At 41.3% G+C, this 18197-nt stretch overlaps 2 protein-coding genes and 1 long non-coding RNA gene across 3 annotated transcripts in view; all 3 read right to left on the bottom strand.

The window, feature by feature from the left end:
- Nucleotides 1-1346: 1346 nt before the first annotated feature.
- LOC115926502 (zonadhesin-like) lies at nt 1347-7506 on the bottom strand. The gene is made up of 15 exons (XM_030991264.1): nt 7442-7506; nt 7054-7235; nt 6579-6895; nt 6156-6305; nt 5799-5949; nt 5411-5587; nt 5052-5253; nt 4664-4845; nt 4188-4504; nt 3409-3559; nt 3021-3197; nt 2661-2820; nt 2279-2454; nt 1797-2113; nt 1347-1523 (listed from the first exon to the last, which is right to left on the bottom strand). Exons 1-15 carry the CDS (start codon nt 7504-7506, stop codon nt 1347-1349), a joined length of 2901 nt encoding a protein of 966 aa, XP_030847124.1.
- LOC115926856 lies at nt 3875-4973 on the bottom strand. Its single transcript, XR_004065310.1, has 3 exons — nt 4671-4973; nt 4188-4504; nt 3875-3914 (listed from the first exon to the last, which is right to left on the bottom strand). It is a non-coding gene; the product is annotated as an uncharacterized LOC115926856 (long non-coding RNA).
- Nucleotides 7507-7529: 23 nt separating the features above from the next.
- LOC575229 (IgGFc-binding protein-like) overlaps nt 7530-18197 on the bottom strand; it is a 27974-nt gene continuing 17306 nt past the window's right edge. The window contains exons 21-38 of the mRNA XM_030992344.1: nt 18020-18194; nt 17537-17853; nt 13330-13479; nt 12973-13123; nt 12586-12762; nt 12226-12428; nt 11844-12018; nt 11361-11677; nt 10938-11087; nt 10581-10731; nt 10194-10370; nt 9834-10036; nt 9452-9626; nt 8969-9285; nt 8546-8695; nt 8189-8339; nt 7802-7977; nt 7530-7644 (exon numbers count right to left, since the gene is read on the bottom strand). Coding sequence (XP_030848204.1) covers nt 7639-7644; nt 7802-7977; nt 8189-8339; nt 8546-8695; nt 8969-9285; nt 9452-9626; nt 9834-10036; nt 10194-10370; nt 10581-10731; nt 10938-11087; nt 11361-11677; nt 11844-12018; nt 12226-12428; nt 12586-12762; nt 12973-13123; nt 13330-13479; nt 17537-17853; nt 18020-18194 — 3321 coding nt within the window. The 3' untranslated portion in view covers nt 7530-7638. The remainder of the gene's footprint in view (nt 7645-7801; nt 7978-8188; nt 8340-8545; nt 8696-8968; nt 9286-9451; nt 9627-9833; nt 10037-10193; nt 10371-10580; nt 10732-10937; nt 11088-11360; nt 11678-11843; nt 12019-12225; nt 12429-12585; nt 12763-12972; nt 13124-13329; nt 13480-17536; nt 17854-18019; nt 18195-18197) is intronic.

Below are 18197 nucleotides of genomic sequence, written 5' to 3'. Positions count from 1 at the left end.
GCAAGCCCACCTCGACAAAGGCAGTGTTGTGTGCAGCCTGGGTCCGTCCATGCTCCTCCAGACTGTCAAAAAGTGCAACAAAGGAAAAATGCTGGAAGTTAGAATATATAACAACTTTACAGAATGCATTACCATAGTCTGCTCTTGGCAAAATTGAACAGCTGAATTGGCAAATGAAGATGTCTTGATCCTCTTGCAGATTAAGCAGTGATGGAAGCAGGAAAATTTACATACTGGTAGGTACTTCAGCGCTCGATTTCAAACTTACCGGAATATAACACCACTATCAGCAGATGCAACCACACTGTGATGGATCCACACAGTGCCCACCATCCAGTACAAGACCATCTGCACATCTACAACGTTTCTGGCAAGTGGTATTGCAGGACAATGTGCTCGCAGACCTAGGAACAGGTTGCTGGACAGCCACTGAAGCAGGGGTCGTACACAGTGTTGGAAGGACAGTTCAGTGCTGCACACCAAGATCAATATGGAACACAGTTTATGTATGCAAGAATATCATCTGAAAACCTACATGAAAACAAATTTCTCTCCAATCTTATCTCTCTGACAACTGCATCGACTCTCCAGACAAACGTAATAAAAATCGTCTTTCTAGTGACTTACGGCATTCTTCCACAAGCAATCTCCATCTGCCAGGTTTCCCTCCCTTGCTCCTGCAGGCACGAGCGTATTGTGCAAGACTGGAACACAGAGCATCATCATACGCGGTAAGACACACGTCATAGACGCACGAATCATAGTAGTCGTCTGGATCCACGATCTCAGGCAGGATTCAAATGGTCCTGAAGGAATAGAAAGTGCAGGTCAAAATGGTTTATGGACAATTGAAAGTGATTCTATATTTCCCAGCCATCGTCTCCTACCCATCTTGATAATTTCTTCACGCTTTTCCTCTAACCACAACTGGATACTGTTTTTGAAAAATACAAATATTCAGAACTGTAGGAAAACTACAGGAAGGAAGGTTGTTTCAGATGTGTTTCATTCTTACCGGAAGGATCCTTCAAATAATAGCACAGATCGTTGGATGCAGACAAGCTGTTCACTCCATCCTCACAAGGGTCAGTTGGACCTGGATCCACACCATCACATTGGTCAGGGTACGCAACCAGCTGTGTTTCCAAACTCAGTTGCTGATCTTGCCTGTTGAGAATTACCATCAACCATAACCATCATGAGTATCATCAAAGTATCAGACTGGTAATTGCATCACTGTAACACTCATCACAAAATATTAGAATTATGGAATGGCACCTTTTGAGATTTCTTTTCAAGTCAAGAACGAACTGAATTTGAAACGGGGGTTCAAATAGAACAGACATCTAGACTAAGTGCAAGGAGTATCTTACCAATTCTCCTGAAGGAAGTATCATATCATTGTTCTGGTCTCCATCAAAGGATCCACACAGGCCACAAGTTCTTCCTGCAAAGTAACTGAGGTACACATCAGCACTGTCCATTCCATCGTAGCTAACCCATAAGAAATCTGTTACCAGATTCTACAAAAGAGAAAGGAAAAAGAATCCCACACATCGTTAAACATGCAAGAACATTCAAAACTTCTTGCATGAGGTTGGAATAACTTATTACCACACAACCTCATGGAAAACTCTATGAACGACGAATACAGAAGATTCATATCAATTTCTAGGCTTTTCCATTTTAAACACATAACTAAAGTACATGGCACGTAATAGAATTCCTTACATTACACACAGCCCAACCATTTTTGAAATACTAAATATGAAAAACAGGGTTTATCTATGACATACCATGGATGTCACATCCCTGTAGATCCACACTTGCTCATCCATGTAAGGCAGGTTTTCAGATACATCTCTTCCATTCACTCTGACATGGAAGCCCTTGATCAGAGCGTATCTTCTATCGCTCAGGTCAAGTACCACTTCCCTCAGGTAAGAAACACTGTCAGATGGGCGCAGCCGTTCATTGTTGGACCACAGGTGGTAGTCACTGGAATTCTGGCAATCTCTGACCAGCGTGTAGTCACAATCACCCTGGAAGTTATATTTCTTATCGTCAAAGGTCACATAATGGGGGTCACCCCAGATCTGGCAATACCCAGGAGCTATAAGTATGAGACAAAATCAGACAAAAAAGGAATGATCAGTATCAACATCAGTGGTATCATCTGTACATCGCAATTGCCTTGCAGAGCTATCTTATATCTTGTACAAAGTGGCATGTTGATAAAAACATCTTCATCTAATGACTTCTGAAACGAACTTCTCACCTCTGAAGCAGGCATCTCCGAGAGAGGTGTAGCCATCTCTGCAGTAACAGCTTGGAAAACCGTTCCTGATTTCGCATTCTTCGTTTCTCTCCACACTGGAATTCGGAACACTCTGCAAGCCCACCTCGACAAAGGCAGTGTTGTGTGCAGCCTGGGTCAGTCCATGCTCCTCCAGACTGTCAAAAGTGCAACAAAGGAAAAATGCTGGAAGTTAGAATATATGAACAACTTTACAGATGCATTACCATAGCTGCTCTTGGCAAAATTGAACAGCTGAATTGGCAAATGAAGATGTCTTGATCCTCTTGCAGATTAAGCAGTGAATGGAAGCATGGAACATTTTCATACTGGTAGGTACTTCAGCGCTCGATTTCAAACTTACCGGAATATAAACACCACTATCCAGAGTGCAACCACACTGTGATGGATCCACACAGTGCCCACCATCCAGTACAAGACCATCTGCACATCTACACGTTTCCTGGCAAGTGGTATTGCAGGACAATGTGCTCGCAGCAGAGGAACAGGTTGCTGGACAGCCACTGAAGCAGGGGTCGTACACAGTGTTGGAAGGACAGTTCAGTGCTGCACACAAGATCAAATATGGAACACAGTTTATGTATGCAAGAATATCATCTGAAAACCTACATGAAAACAAATTTCTCTCCAATCTTATCTCTCTGACAACAATGCATCGACTCTCCAGACAAACGTAATAAAAATCGTCTTTCTAGTGACTTACGGCATTCTTCCACAAGCAATCTCCATCTGCCAGGTTTCCCTCCCTTGCTCCTGCAGGCACGAGCGTATTGTGCAAGACTGGAACACAGAGCATCATCACCGGTAAGACACACGTCATAGACGCACGAATCATAGTAGTCGTCTGGATCCACGATCTCAAGGCAGGATTCAAATGGTCCTGAAGGAATAGAAAGTGCAGGTCAAAATGGTTTATGGACAATTGAAAGTGATTCTATATTTCCCAGCCATCGTCTCCTACCCATCTTGATAATTTCTTCACAGCTTTTCCTCTAACCACAAACTGATACTGTTTTTGAAAAATACAAATATTCAGAACTGTAGGAAAACTACAGGAAGAGAAGGTTGTTTCAGATGTGTTTCATTCTTACCGGAAGGATCCTTCAAATAATAGCACAGATCGTTGGATGCAGACAAGCTGTTCACTCCATCCTCACAAGGGTCAGTTGGACCTGGATCCACACCATCACATTGGTCAGGGTACGCAACCCAGCTGTTTCCAAACTCAGTTGCTGATCTTGCCTGTTGAGAATTACCATCAACCATAACCATCATGAGTATCATCAAAGTATCAGACTGGTAATTGCATCACTGTAACACTCATCACAAAATATTAGAATTATGGAATGGCACCTTTTGAGATTTCTTTTCAAGTCAAGAACGAACTGAATTTGAAACGGGGGTTCAAATAGAACAGACATCTAGACTAAGTGCAAGGAGTATCTTACCAATTCTCCTGAAGGAAGTATCATATCATTGTTCTGGTCTCCATCAAAGGATCCACACAGGCCACAAGTTCTTCCTGCAAAGTAACTGAGGTACACATCAGCACTGTCCATCCATCGTAGCTAACCCATAAGAAATCTGTTACCAGATTCTACAAAAGAGAAAGGAAAAAGAATCCCACACATCGTTAAACATGCAAGAACATTCAAAACTTCTTGCATGAGGTTGGAATAACTTATTACCACACAACCTCATGGAAAACTCTATGAACGACGAATACAGAAGATTCATATCAATTTCTAGGCTTTTCCATTTTAAACACATAACTAAAGTACATGGCACGTAATAGAATTCCTTACATTACACACAGCCCAACCATTTTTGAAATACTAAATATGAAAAACAGGGTTTATCTATGACATACCATGGATGTCACATCCCTGTAGATCCACACTTGCTCATCCATGTAAGGCAGGTTTTCAGAGACATCTCTTCCATTCACTCTGACATGGAAGCCCTTGATCAGAGCGTATCTTCTATCGCTCAGGTCAAGTACCACTTCCCTCAGGTAAGAAACACTGTCAGATGGGCGCAGCCGTTCATTGTTGGACCACAGGTGGTAGTCACTGGAATTCTGGCAATCTCTGACCAGCGTGTAGTCACAATCACCCTGGAAGTTATATTTCTTATCGTCAAAGGTCACATAATGGGGGTCACCCCAGATCTGGCAATACCCAGGAGCTATAAGTATGAGACAAAATCAGACAAAAAAGGAATGATCAGTATCAACATCAGTGGTATCATCTGTACATCGCAATTGCCTTGCAGAGCTATCTTATATCTTGTACAAAGTGGCATGTTGATAAAAACATCTTCATCTAATGACTTCTGAAAACGAACTTCTCACCTCTGAAGCAGGCATCTCCGAGAGAGGTGTAGCCATCTCTGCAGTAACAGCTTGGAAAACCGTTCCTGATTTCGCATTCTTCGTTCTCTCCACACTGGAATTCGGAACACTCTGCAAGCCCACCTCGACAAAGGCAGTGTTGTGTGCAGCCTGGGTCAGTCCATGCTCCTCCAGACTGTCAAAAAGTGCAACAAAGGAAAAATGCTGGAAGTTAGAATATATGAACAACTTTACAGATGCATTACCATAGCTGCTCTTGGCAAAATTGAACAGCTGAATTGGCAAATGAAGATGTCTTGATCCTCTTGCAGATTAAGCAGTGATGGAAGCATGGAACATTTTCATACTGGTAGGTACTTCAGCGCTCGATTTCAAACTTACCGAATATAAACACCACTATCCAGAGTGCAACCACACTGTGATGGATCCACACAGTGCCCACCATCCAGTACAAGACCATCTGCACATCTACACGTTTCCTGGCAAGTGGTATTGCAGGACAATGTGCTCGCAGCAGAGGAACAGGTTGCTGGACAGCCACTGAAGCAGGGGTCGTACACAGTGTTGGAAGGACAGTTCAGTGCTGCACACAAGATCAAATATGGAACACAGTTTATGTATGCAAGAATATCATCTGAAAACCTACATGAAAACAAATTTCTCTCCAATCTTATCTCTCTGACAACAATGCATCGACTCTCCAGACAAACGTAATAAAAATCGTCTTTCTAGTGACTTACGGCATTCTTCCACAAGCAATCTCCATCTGCCAGGTTTCCCTCCCTTGCTCCTGCAGGCACGAGCGTATTGTGCAAGACTGGAACACAGAGCATCATCACCGGTAAGACACACGTCATAGACGCACGAATCATAGTAGTCGTCTGGATCCACGATCTCAAGGCAGGATTCAAATGGTCCTGAAGGAATAGAAAGTGCAGGTCAAAATGGTTTATGGACAATTGAAAGTGATTCTATATTTCCCAGCCATCGTCTCCTACCCATCTTGATAATTTCTTCACAGCTTTTCCTCTAACCACAAACTGATACTGTTTTTGAAAAATACAAATATTCAGAACTGTAGGAAAACTACAGGAAGAGAAGGTTGTTTCAGATGTGTTTCATTCTTACCGGAAGGATCCTTCAAATAATAGCACAGATCGTTGGATGCAGACAAGCTGTTCACTCCATCCTCACAAGGGTCAGTTGGACCTGGATCCACACCATCACATTGGTCAGGGTACGCAACCCAGCTGTTTCCAAACTCAGTTGCTGATCTTGCCTGTTGAGAATTACCATCAACCATAACCATCATGAGTATCATCAAAGTATCAGACTGGTAATTGCATCACTGTAACACTCATCACAAAATATTAGAATTATGGAATGGCACCTTTTGAGATTTCTTTTCAAGTCAAGAACGAACTGAATTTGAAACGGGGGTTCAAATAGAACAGACATCTAGACTAAGTGCAAGGAGTATCTTACCAATTCTCCTGAAGGAAGTATCATATCATTGTTCTGGTCTCCATCAAAGGATCCACACAGGCCACAAGTTCTTCCTGCAAAGTAACTGAGGTACACATCAGCACTGTCCATTCCATCGTAGCTAACCCATAAGAAATCTGTTACCAGATTCTACAAAAGAGAAAGGAAAAAGAATCCCACACATCGTTAAACATGCAAGAACATTCAAAACTTCTTGCATGAGGTTGGAATAACTTATTACCACACAACCTCATGGAAAACTCTATGAACGACGAATACAGAAGATTCATATCAATTTCTAGGCTTTTCCATTTTAAACACATAACTAAAGTACATGGCACGTAATAGAATTCCTTACATTACACACAGCCCAACCATTTTTGAAATACTAAATATGAAAAACAGGGTTTATCTATGACATACCATGGATGTCACATCCCTGTAGATCCACACTTGCTCATCCATGTAAGGCAGGTTTTCAGAGACATCTCTTCCATTCACTCTGACATGGAAGCCCTTGATCAGAGCGTATCTTCTATCGCTCAGGTCAAGTACCACTTCCCTCAGGTAAGAAACACTGTCAGATGGGCGCAGCCGTTCATTGTTGGACCACAGGTGGTAGTCACTGGAATTCTGGCAATCTCTGACCAGCGTGTAGTCACAATCACCCTGGAAGTTATATTTCTTATCGTCAAAGGTCACATAATGGGGGTCACCCCAGATCTGGCAATACCCAGGAGCTATAAGTATGAGACAAAATCAGACAAAAAGGAATGATCAGTATCAACATCAGTGGTATCATCTGTACATCGCAATTGCCTTGCAGAGCTATCTTATATCTTGTACAAAGTGGCATGTTGATAAAAACATCTTCATCTAATGACTTCTGAAAACGAACTTCTCACCTCTGAAGCAGGCATCTCCGAGAGAGGTGTAGCCATCTCTGCAGTAACAGCTTGGAAAACCGTTCCTGATTTCGCATTCTTCGTTCTCTCCACACTGGAATTCGGAACACTCTGCAAGCCCACCTCGACAAAGGCAGTGTTGTGTGCAGCCTGGGTCAGTCCATGCTCCTCCAGACTGTCAAAAAGTGCAACAAAGGAAAATGCTGGAAGTTAGAATATATGAACAACTTTACAGATGCATTACCATAGCTGCTCTTGGCAAAATTGAACAGCTGAATTGGCAAATGAAGATGTCTTGATCCTCTTGCAGATTAAGCAGTGAATGGAAGCATGGAACATTTTCATACTGGTAGGTACTTCAGCGCTCGATTTCAAACTTACCGGAATATAAACACCACTATCCAGAGTGCAACCACACTGTGATGGATCCACACAGTGCCCACCATCCAGTACAAGACCATCTGCACATCTACACGTTTCCTGGCAAGTGGTATTGCAGGACAATGTGCTCGCAGCAGAGGAACAGGTTGCTGGACAGCCACTGAAGCAGGGGTCGTACACAGTGTTGGAAGGACAGTTCAGTGCTGCACACAAGATCAAATATGGAACACAGTTTATGTATGCAAGAATATCATCTGAAAACCTACATGAAAACAAATTTCTCTCCAATCTTATCTCTCTGACAACAATGCATCGACTCTCCAGACAAACGTAATAAAAATCGTCTTTCTAGTGACTTACGGCATTCTTCCACAAGCAATCTCCATCTGCCAGGTTTCCCTCCCTTGCTCCTGCAGGCACGAGCGTATTGTGCAAGACTGGAACACAGAGCATCATCACCGGTAGACACACGTCATAGACGCACGAATCATAGTAGTCGTCTGGATCCACGATCTCAAGGCAGGATTCAAATGGTCCTGAAGGAATAGAAAGTGCAGGTCAAAATGGTTTATGGACAATTGAAAGTGATTCTATATTTCCCAGCCATCGTCTCCTACCCATCTTGATAATTTCTTCACAGCTTTTCCTCTAACCACAAACTGATACTGTTTTTGAAAAATACAAATATTCAGAACTGTAGGAAAACTACAGGAAGAGAAGGTTGTTTCAGATGTGTTTCATTCTTACCGGAAGGATCCTTCAAATAATAGCACAGATCGTTGGATGCAGACAAGCTGTTCACTCCATCCTCACAAGGGTCAGTTGGACCTGGATCCACACCATCACATTGGTCAGGGTACGCAACCCAGCTGTTTCCAAACTCAGTTGCTGATCTTGCCTGTTGAGAATTACCATCAACCATAACCATCATGAGTATCATCAAAGTATCAGACTGGTAATTGCATCACTGTAACACTCATCACAAAATATTAGAATTATGGAATGGCACCTTTTGAGATTTCTTTTCAAGTCAAGAACGAACTGAATTTGAAACGGGGGTTCAAATAGAACAGACATCTAGACTAAGTGCAAGGAGTATCTTACCAATTCTCCTGAAGGAAGTATCATATCATTGTTCTGGTCTCCATCAAAGGATCCACACAGGCCACAAGTTCTTCCTGCAAAGTAACTGAGGTACACATCAGCACTGTCCATTCCATCGTAGCTAACCCATAAGAAATCTGTTACCAGATTCTACAAAAGAGAAAGGAAAAAGAATCCCACACATCGTTAAACATGCAAGAACATTCAAAACTTCTTGCATGAGGTTGGAATAACTTATTACCACACAACCTCATGGAAAACTCTATGAACGACGAATACAGAAGATTCATATCAATTTCTAGGCTTTTCCATTTTAAACACATAACTAAAGTACATGGCACGTAATAGAATTCCTTACATTACACACAGCCCAACCATTTTTGAAATACTAAATATGAAAAACAGGGTTTATCTATGACATACCATGGATGTCACATCCCTGTAGATCCACACTTGCTCATCCATGTAAGGCAGGTTTTCAGAGACATCTCTTCCATTCACTCTGACATGGAAGCCCTTGATCAGAGCGTATCTTCTATCGCTCAGGTCAAGTACCACTTCCCTCAGGTAAGAAACACTGTCAGATGGGCGCAGCCGTTCATTGTTGGACCACAGGTGGTAGTCACTGGAATTCTGGCAATCTCTGACCAGCGTGTAGTCACAATCACCCTGGAAGTTATATTTCTTATCGTCAAAGGTCACATAATGGGGGTCACCCCAGATCTGGCAATACCCAGGAGCTATAAGTATGAGACAAAATCAGACAAAAAAGGAATGATCAGTATCAACATCAGTGGTATCATCTGTACATCGCAATTGCCTTGCAGAGCTATCTTATATCTTGTACAAAGTGGCATGTTGATAAAAACATCTTCATCTAATGACTTCTGAAAACGAACTTCTCACCTCTGAAGCAGGCATCTCCGAGAGAGGTGTAGCCATCTCTGCAGTAACAGCTTGGAAAACCGTTCCTGATTTCGCATTCTTCGTTCTCTCCACACTGGAATTCGGAACACTCTGCAAGCCCACCTCGACAAAGGCAGTGTTGTGTGCAGCCTGGGTCAGTCCATGCTCCTCCAGACTGTCAAAAAGTGCAACAAAGGAAAAATGCTGGAAGTTAGAATATATGAACAACTTTACAGATGCATTACCATAGCTGCTCTTGGCAAAATTGAACAGCTGAATTGGCAAATGAAGATGTCTTGATCCTCTTGCAGATTAAGCAGTGAATGGAAGCATGGAACATTTTCATACTGGTAGGTACTTCAGCGCTCGATTTCAAACTTACCGGAATATAAACACCACTATCCAGAGTGCAACCACACTGTGATGGATCCACACAGTGCCCACCATCCAGTACAAGACCATCTGCACATCTACACGTTTCCTGGCAAGTGGTATTGCAGGACAATGTGCTCGCAGCAGAGGAACAGGTTGCTGGACAGCCACTGAAGCAGGGGTCGTACACAGTGTTGGAAGGACAGTTCAGTGCTGCACACAAGATCAAATATGGAACACAGTTTATGTATGCAAGAATATCATCTGAAAACCTACATGAAAACAAATTTCTCTCCAATCTTATCTCTCTGACAACAATGCATCGACTCTCCAGACAAACGTAATAAAAATCGTCTTTCTAGTGACTTACGGCATTCTTCCACAAGCAATCTCCATCTGCCAGGTTTCCCTCCCTTGCTCCTGCAGGCACGAGCGTATTGTGCAAGACTGGAACACAGAGCATCATCACCGGTAAGACACACGTCATAGACGCACGAATCATAGTAGTCGTCTGGATCCACGATCTCAAGGCAGGATTCAAATGGTCCTGAAGGAATAGAAAGTGCAGGTCAAATGGTTTATGGACAATTGAAAGTGATTCTATATTTCCCAGCCATCGTCTCCTACCCATCTTGATAATTTCTTCACAGCTTTTCCTCTAACCACAAACTGATACTGTTTTTGAAAAATACAAATATTCAGAACTGTAGGAAAACTACAGGAAGAGAAGGTTGTTTCAGATGTGTTTCATTCTTACCGGAAGGATCCTTCAAATAAAAGCACAGATCGTTGGATGCAGACAAGCTGTTCACTCCATCCTCACAAGGGTCAGTTGGACCTGGATCCACACCATCACATTGGTCAGGGTACGCAACCCAGCTGTTTCCAAACTCAGTTGCTGATCTTGCCTGTTGAGAATTACCATCAACCATAACCATCATGAGTATCATCAAAGTATCAGACTGGTAATTGCATCACTGTAACACTCATCACAAAATATTAGAATTATGGAATGGCACCTTTTGAGATTTCTTTTCAAGTCAAGAACGAACTGAATTTGAAACGGGGGTTCAAATAGAACAGACATCTAGACTAAGTGCAAGGAGTATCTTACCAATTCTCCTGAAGGAAGTATCATATCATTGTTCTGGTCTCCATCAAAGGATCCACACAGGCCACAAGTTCTTCCTGCAAAGTAACTGAGGTACACATCAGCACTGTCCATTCCATCGTAGCTAACCCATAAGAAATCTGTTACCAGATTCTACAAAAGAGAAAGGAAAAAGAATCCCACACATCGTTAAACATGCAAGAACATTCAAAACTTCTTGCATGAGGTTGGAATAACTTATTACCACACAACCTCATGGAAAACTCTATGAACGACGAATACAGAAGATTCATATCAATTTCTAGGCTTTTCCATTTTAAACACATAACTAAAGTACATGGCACGTAATAGAATTCCTTACATTACACACAGCCCAACCATTTTTGAAATACTAAATATGAAAAACAGGGTTTATCTATGACATACCATGGATGTCACATCCCTGTAGATCCACACTTGCTCATCCATGTAAGGCAGGTTTTCAGAGACATCTCTTCCATTCACTCTGACATGGAAGCCCTTGATCAGAGCGTATCTTCTATCGCTCAGGTCAAGTACCACTTCCCTCAGGTAAGAAACACTGTCAGATGGGCGCAGCCGTTCATTGTTGGACCACAGGTGGTAGTCACTGGAATTCTGGCAATCTCTGACCAGCGTGTAGTCACAATCACCCTGGAAGTTATATTTCTTATCGTCAAAGGTCACATAATGGGGGTCACCCCAGATCTGGCAATACCCAGGAGCTATAAGTATGAGACAAAATCAGACAAAAAAGGAATGATCAGTATCAACATCAGTGGTATCATCTGTACATCGCAATTGCCTTGCAGAGCTATCTTATATCTTGTACAAAGTGGCATGTTGATAAAAACATCTTCATCTAATGACTTCTGAAAACGAACTTCTCACCTCTGAAGCAGGCATCTCCGAGAGAGGTGTAGCCATCTCTGCAGTAACAGCTTGGAAAACCGTTCCTGATTTCGCATTCTTCGTTCTCTCCACACTGGAATTCGGAACACTCTGCAAGCCCACCTCGACAAAGGCAGTGTTGTGTGCAGCCTGGGTCAGTCCATGCTCCTCCAGACTGTCAAAAAGTGCAACAAAGGAAAAATGCTGGAAGTTAGAATATATGAACAACTTTACAGATGCATTACCATAGCTGCTCTTGGCAAAATTGAACAGCTGAATTGGCAAATGAAGATGTCTTGATCCTCTTGCAGATTAAGCAGTGAATGGAAGCATGGAACATTTTCATACTGGTAGGTACTTCAGCGCTCGATTTCAAACTTACCGGAATATAAACACCACTATCCAGAGTGCAACCACACTGTGATGGATCCACACAGTGCCCACCATCCAGTACAAGACCATCTGCACATCTACACGTTTCCTGGCAAGTGGTATTGCAGGACAATGTGCTCGCAGCAGAGGAACAGGTTGCTGGACAGCCACTGAAGCAGGGGTCGTACACAGTGTTGGAAGGACAGTTCAGTGCTGCACACAAGATCAAATATGGAACACAGTTTATGTATGCAAGAATATCATCTGAAAACCTACATGAAAACAAATTTCTCTCCAATCTTATCTCTCTGACAACAATGCATCGACTCTCCAGACAAACGTAATAAAAATCGTCTTTCTAGTGACTTACGGCATTCTTCCACAAGCAATCTCCATCTGCCAGGTTTCCCTCCCTTGCTCCTGCAGGCACGAGCATATTGTGCAAGACTGGAACACAGAGCATCATCACCGGTAAGACACACGTCATAGACGCACGAATCATAGTAGTCGTCTGGATCCACGATCTCAAGGCAGGATTCAAATGGTCCTGAAGGAATAGAAAGTGCAGGTCAAAATGGTTTATGGACAATTGAAAGTGATTCTATATTTCCAGCCATCGTCTCCTACCCATCTTGATAATTTCTTCACAGCTTTTCCTCTAACCACAAACTGATACTGTTTTTGAAAAATACAAATATTCAGAACTGTAGGAAAACTACAGGAAGAGAAGGTTGTTTCAGATGTGTTTCATTCTTACCGGAAGGATCCTTCAAATAATAGCACAGATCGTTGGATGCAGACAAGCTGTTCACTCCATCCTCACAAGGGTCAGTTGGACCTGGATCCACACCATCACATTGGTCAGGGTACGCAACCCAGCTGTTTCCAAACTCAGTTGCTGATCTTGCCTGTTGAGAATTACCATCAACCATAACCATCATGAGTATCATCAAAGTATCAGACTGGTAATTGCATCACTGTAACACTCATCACAAAATATTAGAATTATGGAATGGCACCTTTTGAGATTTCTTTTCAAGTCAAGAACGAACTGAATTTGAAACGGGGGTTCAAATAGAACAGACATCTAGACTAAGTGCAAGGAGTATCTTACCAATTCTCCTGAAGGAAGTATCATATCATTGTTCTGGTCTCCATCAAAGGATCCACACAGGCCACAAGTTCTTCCTGCAAAGTAACTGAGGTACACATCAGCACTGTCCATTCCATCGTAGCTAACCCATAAGAAATCTGTTACCAGATTCTACAAAAGAGAAAGGAAAAAGAATCCCACACATCGTTAAACATGCAAGAACATTCAAAACTTCTTGCATGAGGTTGGAATAACTTATTACCACACAACCTCATGGAAAACTCTATGAACGACGAATACAGAAGATTCATATCAATTTCTAGGCTTTTCCATTTTAAACACTTAACCCGTTCCTTCCGGGAACCTGGTATACCAGGCTCCCGTGGAGCCCACTCACAGACGGGAACCTGGTATACCAGGTTTCCATAATAGGCAGGTAGACGACGTCTTTACAAGCCTAAAATTGCCTTTCCCTGCCATTAATTCACTAAACTAGTGGATGTGAGGGTTTATCCAAAGTATATGCTATCATTATCCATTACTCCTGTTTTGTTTACTTTAATATTACTCATTATATTTGTACTTTTTCATTAGCATGTCAAGTTTTCTCTCACATGAAATTCGTACAGCAGCGTATTGGAGCTCCGCGATGTCTGTCCCACAGATATTGACTTTCGCTGAGACCTTCCATGCACAGAATACCAATACTGCTGGTATTTCAATTGGGAGCAGCGCAAAGCCAAAGCCTATAACGGCACGCGGCACGCGCGGAACAATGCACTTCACTGCACATGAAAGGAAAATCCAAAGGTCAGCTCTCTATTGTCAACAACAACAAGCAGTATTATAAGTCTAAAGCAAGATCGCGAGGTTGTACTCGATTTAGTCTCCGAAAATGAGTTTTGATCAGGTGTATGCTAGATTTATCATTATGACATTTTGTATCACCGACCCCCCCCCCCCCTCAAAGCTCAGATTTATTATTTAGTTTGTCTCTCTTTTTGTTTGTTTATATTTCCTGGCTAAAGTATGATGTCTGACGTATAGTAACGTCAATATAGCATAATAAACATTTTTGTATAGCAGTTTGATGTAACATAGATTTACATTCAAAAGCTTTACTTTTATAAGTATTGGACAGTAATATTCTTCTCATTTCGACTTTATCAGCCGCTCACTCTCTATAGCGTTCCCTATACTAAGGTATATGTGAGAGGAGATATAAAATATTTGAGAAAGAGGGGGAGATAGAAAGTTATCTCCGATCCCCCCCCCCCCCCAGCTCTGATTGTTTTTCTTTTGTGTACGTTTCTTTTTTTGTTTGATTATTTCTTTTCGCTAAAGTATAATGTCTGACGTATAACATCAGGGATATGTTATAATAATTAATCTCAAGGAAAGGATGATGCCGGCATGCAAGTAAATGGCGGAATAGTAGACAACATCATGAAAGATGAAGATGGAAAACAACGTAGAAAGAGAGATAGAGAGAGAGAGAGAGAGAGAGAGACAGCGAGAGGGAGAGAGAGAGAGAGAGAGAGGAGGGTGGACGGGGGCAGAATAGATAGAAAGTTTGACGTAGTCTGTTCTGTATTTATTATTATGATATTTTTCTCACCGACTACCCCCCCCCCCCCCCCCCCACAAACCTCAGATTTTTTCTTTAGTTTTTCTCTTTTTTTGTTTGTTTATATCTTTTGGCTAGAGCACAATGTCCGACGGATAATAGTACCGTCAATATAGCATAATAACAATTTGTTTATATCAGTTTGATGCAACAGAGATTTACATTCAAAAAATTTATTTTGTATAAATATTGTACAGTAATATTCTTCTTATTTTGACATTATCAGCCGCTCGTTTTCTTTTTCGCTCCCTATAATAAATATAAGGTATAATAATGTACATCATCAGGGATAATTTTAGGTTATAATAATTAATCTCAAAGAAGGAATGGTGCCGGCATACAAGCAAATGGCGGAACAACATTGGCAGATAGACAGAGAGACAGACGGAGAGAGAGGGAGAAAGTGGAGAGTTTGAGAGAGAGAGAGAGAGAGAGAGAGAGAGATAGAGAGAGGAAAGAGAGAGAGACACACACACACATAAAGAGAGTGAAAAAGAGAAAAAAAGAGATAGAAACAATCATTTCTCATCATCATCTTTTTGTCTGTTACATTTTAGCATATCATATATTCTTGTTCATTCCTTTATCTTGTATGATTGATATTATCTTTGAATGATTGCAAAAACAACAAGACCCCACTCCCCAAAAAACACACACAAAAAAAACATGGTTATACATGTAGGATCATCAGTGCTGTAAGCCAGGTCATTGCCATTCAATTATACCCTTACCTTACTTCCGCTCTTCTATTGTTGGGGTTTATAACCATGACAACAACCTTTACATCCGTCAACGTTCTTTGTTCCTCTTACGTAACTAAGTTGTGGGATCATGGGCCAAAGACAAAGATATAGCTCTTTTCACATATTCTATATAGGTCCCAAATACTTGCAGACATTTCTGTGTCATTTGTATTTGTACGTACTTTGTCAATTCATACTTACAAACTATAATTGTCAAAATTTGCCAATATATTCATACATATTGATATTATATAGCGCCTTTACATAAAACATGATCAAAGCGCTTTACATTAGTAAATAAAACAGAATAATTTTTTTGCTCTCTAGGCCATACTTCAGAACTATTTCGTTTCCCCTATATCATCTTCCGCTCTAGAATCCTATCTTGTTTATATTTATTTATTGTGTATGTGTCCTTGTCTCCCTCTCCATTATTCTTCTGTTTTTGAAAGAGAAAGTTTCATTCTTTCTCTTCTTTCTCTTATAATGTTATCCACCTACTTCTAGATGACCCTTTTGTGGTAAAGTATAATGTCCGATGTATATTATTTCCGTCGATATAATGAACGTTTCATTTTATTTTGATGCAACAGAGATTTACATTCAAAATCAAAACTTTTACTTTCTATAATTTGTGTACAGTGATATTCATTTTGACATTATCAGCCGCTCGTTCTCTATTTTTTTTCCCTAGTATTTAAGATGTATGTTTTCATCATCATGGATATGTTATCATAATTTATCTCAAAGAAGGAATGATGCCGGCATACAAGCAAATGGCGGAACAACATTGACAGATAGAGAGAGAGAGATAGAACCTTGGACGTAGTCATAAAGTATAATGTCCGACCAAGGAGTTATTTCCTTTGTCCGACGTATATTAGTTCTGTCAAAAAAGATTGTGTCATATTATTTTTTGCATAAGAGATGTTTTTATATCCAAACTCTTACTTTTAACAATTCTTATTTATATGTCGAAACGTGCTTTCGGAAATCGCGGAACAGAAAACAGTATGAGAGAGATAAAGTATAATGCACGGTTTTTATAGAGTGAGAGAGAGAGAGAGAGAGAAAGTTGGGCGCATCGTTATATAGTCTGTACTGTATTTATAAGTATGCTATTTTGGCTCTCCTTTCACCTCCCCCCCCTCCCCCCCCCCCCCCCCCCCCCCCCCCCGTTCTGGATTCTTCTTGAGTTTCATTTGATCATGTTTACATATTTTCGCTACATTATATTGTCAGACGTAAATTATAACAGTCAATTTTGGCTGATAAACTATTTCAAATAAATTTTATGCAACAGAAACTTACATTGAAATAGTTTACTTTTTATATACTGTGTATTTTCTCATAAAATCGAGTATCAAAATAAAAAAGAGTATAGGAAGAAGAAGAAAAAGAAGAAGAAGAAGGAGGAGGAATAAGAGTGACAAGGAAAAAAATAGATACGGAGGAGAAAAAAGAAGAACAAAATAAGTAGGTAGAAGAGGAAAAAAAGATAACGAAGAAAAACAACCTACAGTACGGAAGAGCTGAAAGAACTTAGAGCACAGCAGATTGCGAAATGATCTGCGCATGCGCTAAGTTCCTGCTCGTCGGAGCGACTGGCCAGGCTTTAGGTCGCTTCAACGCACACGCATTGTTCCGCGCGCTGAACAGTCGCACGGTATTGTACGGCAGCGAAGGAGTCGAGTTTTCGATTTTTAATCTCGTTTGTGGGATGGCTATCAGGCTAAATAATTTCGGAAGGAACGGGATAACTAAAGTACATGGCACGTAATAGAATTCCTTACATTACACACAGCCCAACCATTTTTGAAATACTAAATATGAAAAACAGGGTTTATCTATGACATACCATGGATGTCACATCCCTGTAGATCCACACTTGCTCATCCATGTAAGGCAGGTTTTCAGATACATCTCTTCCATTCACTCTGACATGGAAGCCCTTGATCAGAGCGTATCTTCTATCGCTCAGGTCAAGTACCACTTCCCTCAGGTAAGAAACACTGTCAGATGGGCGCAGCCGTTCATTGTTGGACCACAGGTGGTAGTCACTGGAATTCTGGCAATCTCTGACCAGCGTGTAGTCACAATCACCCTGGAAGTTATATTTCTTATCGTCAAAGGTCACATAATGGGGGTCACCCCAGATCTGGCAATACCCAGGAGCTATAAGTATAAGACAAAATCAGACAAAAAAGGAATGATCAGTATCAACATCAGTGGCATCATCTGTACATCGCAATTGCCTTGCAGAGCTATCTTATATCTTGTACAAAGTGGCATGTTGATAAAAACATCTTCATCTAATGACTTCTGAAAACGAACTTCTCACCTCTGAAGCAGGCATCTCCGAGAGAGGTGTAGCCATCTCTGCAGTAACAGCTTGGAAAACCGTTCCTGATTTCGCATTCTTCGTTCTCTCCACACTGGAATTCGGAACACTCTGCAAGCCCACCTCGACAAAGGCAGTGTTGTGTGCAGCCTGGGTCAGTCCATGCTCCTCCAGACTG

This window comes from Strongylocentrotus purpuratus, unplaced genomic scaffold (assembly GCF_000002235.5).
Source record: "Strongylocentrotus purpuratus isolate Spur 01 unplaced genomic scaffold, Spur_5.0 spur5_scaffold_2, whole genome shotgun sequence".
Taxonomy (NCBI): domain Eukaryota; kingdom Metazoa; phylum Echinodermata; class Echinoidea; order Camarodonta; family Strongylocentrotidae; genus Strongylocentrotus; species Strongylocentrotus purpuratus.
This window is presented reverse-complemented; position numbering and strand designations above follow the sequence as displayed.